At 35.1% G+C, this 4,963-nt stretch overlaps 1 protein-coding gene and 1 long non-coding RNA gene across 2 annotated transcripts; both read left to right on the top strand.

Annotated features, from left to right (window-relative positions):
• Positions 1-6: 6 nt before the first annotated feature.
• Positions 7-566, top strand: LOC113471182. Its single transcript, XR_003393979.1, has 2 exons — positions 7-222; positions 515-566. It is a non-coding gene; the product is annotated as an uncharacterized LOC113471182 (long non-coding RNA).
• Positions 567-959: 393 nt separating this feature from the next.
• On the top strand, positions 960-1,691 carry LOC103518265 (the record flags this gene model as incomplete). The annotated part of the gene is given in 2 exon segments (XM_008483325.3): positions 960-1,221; positions 1,514-1,691. Coding segments are annotated over 2 exon segments (232 nt in total), but the record flags the coding sequence as incomplete, so codon positions are not given.
• Between the last annotated feature and the right edge of the window lie 3,272 nt (positions 1,692-4,963).

The raw sequence follows: 4,963 nt of genomic DNA on the forward strand, positions 1-4,963 counted from the left end.
AGTTTATTGAGTTTATCAGTTTTCATTACTTTTGATAGTTTTGATCGGTGACGGTGTATCTTTCAATCTTTCTTATTAGTCCTATCCTTTATACTTAAAGGAAATAGGCCCTTTATCAAAGCCAATCTACTTCAGAAGTAGGTATTTCTCCATCAGTGGTTTACTTCAATGGTGGGCTTTAATGATCTGCTGTCCAACTCTTATCAGCTTGTTAAATACATAGTAAGTATAAGTACCTACCTATAACACTACTGAATTTTTATGGTGGTAAATGGACTTCTTTATATTCAGTGATGTAAAACTTCTTTATTATTACTTTTACCTACTTCTTGCATCTTAATAAGCAAGGAAAATAATGATGAACTAATAAAGGCAATTGTTTAGAAGCCATGTTATACATCAATGGTAAAAATTTAATAGGTAAAGTTCCAATTTGACTTTTCTTGTGATACCTGTGAGGTACTTTTGTGTTAGGTACCCGTTTCTAATAAATTGTGATTTTCTCTATTCAAAGGATCCAAGAAATATTGATGTTAGAAAGTTAGTAGGTATTGGAGAACCCTTACCTTGCAGAAAAAAACTATCCAAAACTATCGATAGTCAAGACTCAACTATCGATAGCGTTCGATAGTCAAAACTATCGATAGTGCTATTGCTATCGATAGTTCTCCTCCTCTAATTCACATTCAGTCATTCACCATTCACTCACTTTCAGCTTTCAGTAGTTTCAGTTCAGTTTATTGAGTTTATCCATAATATATACAGCCCCTTGTGTAACTGACTGACTGACTGACTGACTCACTCACTCACTCACTCATACTAATTCTAACCCAATTTCACCATTCACTTTCAGCTTTCAGTAGTTTCAGTTCAGTTTATTGAGTTTATCAGTTTTCATTACTTTTGATAGTTTTGATCGGTGACGGTGTATCTTTCAATCTTTCTTATTAGTCCTATCCTCCATTCACTTTCAGCTTTCAGTAGTTTCAGTTCAGTTTAAGTTTATTGAGTTTATCAGTTTTCATTACTTTTGATAGTTTTGATCGGTGACGGTGTATCTTTCAATCTTTCTTATTAGTCCTATCCTTTATACTTAAAGGAAATAGGCCCTTTATCAAAGCCAATCTACTTCAGAAGTAGGTATTTCTCCATCAGTGGTTTACTTCAATGGTGGGCTTTAATGATCTGCTGTCCAACTCTTATCAGCTTGTTAAATACATAGTAAGTATAAGTACCTACCTATAACACTACTGAATTTTTATGGTGGTAAATGGACTTCTTTATATTCAGTGATGTAAAACTTCTTTATTATTACTTTTACCTACTTCTTGCATCTTAATAAGCAAGGAAAATAATGATGAACTAATAAAGGCAATTGTTTAGAAGCCATGTTATACATCAATGGTAAAAATTTAGTAGGTAAAGTTCCAATTTGACTTTTCTTGTGATACCTGTGAGGTACTTTTGTGTTAGGTACCTGTTTCTAATAAATTGGGATTTTCTCTATTCAAAGGATCCAAGAAATATTGATGTTAGAAAGTTAGTAGGTATTGGAGAACCCTTACCTACCAAGTTAGAACCACCTAAGATGAGACAACTCTGGGAACTGGCTGGTGGATATAGAAACATTATCAGATTGGCAGGACTATTTGGGGCATCTGCTGTAGTGCTTGGTGCTTATGGAGCTCATAGTAAGTTTACTCTTAATTTTTATATTTAATATAAGTGTACATTTTTTGATAATGGTGGAATTTGAACCTGGGACCTTGTGTTTGGCAAGCAAGCATGTTATTACTGGGCTATTCATGTCACCAATATGATAAGTAAGACACATAGCAGTCAATTTTTTTTCTCTCTCAATCACTAGTGGTTCTGTGAACTGTAGACCTCACTCAGATTCCTTTGCCTAAGATAAGACTTTAACAATAACGTCCTCTCATATCGACAATTATTATTGTTTAACTTGGTACCTATTTGAGTTTTGGACAAATTTAGGATTTAGAAAAATATCCTGCTTTGAAAAAATGTCTTCTGGGTAATCCTACGTATTATGAATGGGTAACACCTCACTCAGATTCCTTTGCCTTGAGTTTTGGACAAATTTAGGATTTAGAAAAATATCCTGCTTTGAAAAAATGTCTTCTGGGTAATCCTACGTATTATGAATGGGTAAACCTACGTAATACATAATTATGTATTAAAACAGAAATAAAACTATCTACATGTCTTATGTAGGTAACAGAGGTACCTATATCTAAAAAAAGAGGTGACACTATTATAATACCTGTCAATCACTCTAAAAAAATAAAATTAAAGAATTTTTGATTTTGAACCTTTTAAACAAAACAAAAGATTTACCTTTGGTTCATTTTGAACCTTTGACAGAACAATAGATTGTCAGGGGTTTACCATCTTGACTTCCCACGCATATGAATGTAGAATAGAATAAAGTTTATTGTAATATTATTTATGTTACAAAGGTTGGCCAAATAGAATAATAATAATAATAATAATAATAATAATAAAAAGAGATACAAACAGTTTAAATGAACAAACAATTTAAATGAACAAAATATAGGTACCTAAGCCTCGAATTCATCAAATTCTGCAAAAAGATCCTTCAGAAAATTCCTTTCTAGGGCTGCTCCTCTATAAAACAGAATTCAGTTTTCTACCATTTGAAACATCTCCGGAGCATTGACACTTTTAGTCAGAGATTTAATCATATTTAGGAAGTCATAAAATTCAATACATTTTTTACCAAGATACTTAAGTCTAATATTTCTCAGAATCGGACAAAATCAGAAAAAGTGCCATAGTGTGTCCTTAGTGCCTGTGTTACATAAGTCACATACATTTCTAGAGTCAAATAATTATTTGATGTTACCAAATGATAAAATAGAGAACTTCTCTCCCGCTAATCTCAGTTGTCCTAGAAATCGTAGCTTAACCAAGGGTAAATCGGTGTTAAAATAGGCAGCCATACTTTGTGAGGGGTTTAAAATACACTTAACAGTAGTATTGTAATAAGAATCATTGATTCTATCAATGTCCTGCTCTCTGAGATTATTGCCCGATTTATCCAAGATTTCGTCAAATTTCTCCTCAACAAATTGTACGTCCTGACACTCCCAAACCTCCTCAAAGCCCAGAACACATAGAATATCATGTAACTGGGTGCACCAGTTATACCTCACGTCGTGACCAGACCATGACCTCAATCTTACCAGGTGAAGAAAACAGATTTTAGTGTAACGCTCGTCACTCATTTTTAATATTTTACACCACAATGACAACATCTACCATGAGTTTAAGTTTGACAATGCCTAGCTCTATTCTGAGGTAGTGCCCTGGTGTACCACGCGGCAAAAACAAAACTGATTTATTTATAGTACTGGGATTGTACCCTCTCTAGTTCCTCAACGTAACGCCACGCCCACACCTCCGCCCCACAAAGAGTTGTTGAGGAAACAATCACTTCAAAAAGTTTTTTCCAAGTCTCCACGTTCGCGATTCTCGACCTTCTCACTATTTCATTAATCTTAGAAGTTGCCAATTTTCCTTTTACGCAAGATTGCACAGCAGCGACGGGAAATAGTCTGGAACTAGAGAAAGTGACACCTAGGTAGGGGAACTGGTTCACAATTTCGAGGGGTTCCTTATTGTACAATAAAATGTGTTTCTTAGAAGCAGCAGCGACGGGAAATAGTCCGGAACTAGAGAAAGTGACACCTAGGTAGGGGAACTGGTTCACAATTTCGAGGGGTTCCTTATTGTACAATAAAATGTGTTTCTTAGAAATGTTGCCTGCAATGCCTGCTTTTCTAAAAATTACAACTTTTGATTTGTTAACATTTACAGTTAAACCGTAGAGATCACAGTATAATTTCAAGAGGTCTAATTTCTTCTGTAGGTCTATCTGAGAGGTACCTAATATCACCATATCATCAGCGTAGAACAAAACCATGATATCTAGAGTATTATCTATGTTAATAATATAATAATGTTTTATTGACGGGACGAACCCAATATACATATTTGAACACAATACACAAAGATATAAATATAAATTTTAAAATTGAAAAAGACAAGAGAAAATACAGAGTTACATAGGTACTAAACATATAAAAAGGACTAGAATTGAAAGCTTAGGCACTATTAGCTACCCGCATCATACGGTTAATAGGAGCAAAATATAAATAATTTCTATCACATTTCTCAACGTAAAATGTTTTACAATGTCGTATTCTACGAGAACAATCAAAGTTTACTAATTCTAACAGTTTGGCACAGTCAATTTGTCCCTCAACCAACTTGTCCAAGAATCTAATGTCGACCATCTTTCTCCGTTCAGCCAAAGTGTCTAGAGAAGAAGTTTCCTGAGGAAATCTATACCTAAAATAAGATAAGAATCTCCTCTGAACTCTCTCCAAGGTATGACTATGAACTTCATAATACGGAGACCATACTATGCTGGCATATTCGGATCTAACCAAAGATTTGTACAACAGTGAGAAAGCCTCTGATGAAAGACCCTTTTACCTCTTGATGTTTGGGCTGAGTGCACCCCGATTCCACCTACCTCATCATGTCTGGCGTTAAAGAACCTCAGTGCCGAGTTTAGCCATCGTGGTCTGTTCTTAATCACATCACTGTTCTCCTGGAAAGCCGCTATGAGTTGTTCCGGTAGAGATTTCAGTATGAGATCTTCCTCAGTGATTGGTTTGATACAGAGGTGTGGTAAATACTCCGTGGTGATTTGTTGCATACGCGTGTGATCGTAGCCTTTGGCGAGGGCTTGCTTGAGGAGAGTGTTCAAATAATAGGCGTGCTCCCCTGTGAAAAAAGAAAAATGTTAGCTATTTTTCTAAGCAAAGCTTTCTTTCCATCTTCTTCTTCTTCTTCTTCTTCTTCTTCTTCTTCTTCTTCTTCTTCTTCTCCTCCTCCTCCTCCTCCTCCTCCT

The sequence above is a fragment of the Diaphorina citri genome, unplaced genomic scaffold (assembly GCF_000475195.1).
Source record: "Diaphorina citri unplaced genomic scaffold, Diaci psyllid genome assembly version 1.1 scaffold2134, whole genome shotgun sequence".
Lineage (NCBI taxonomy): Eukaryota > Metazoa > Arthropoda > Insecta > Hemiptera > Psyllidae > Diaphorina > Diaphorina citri.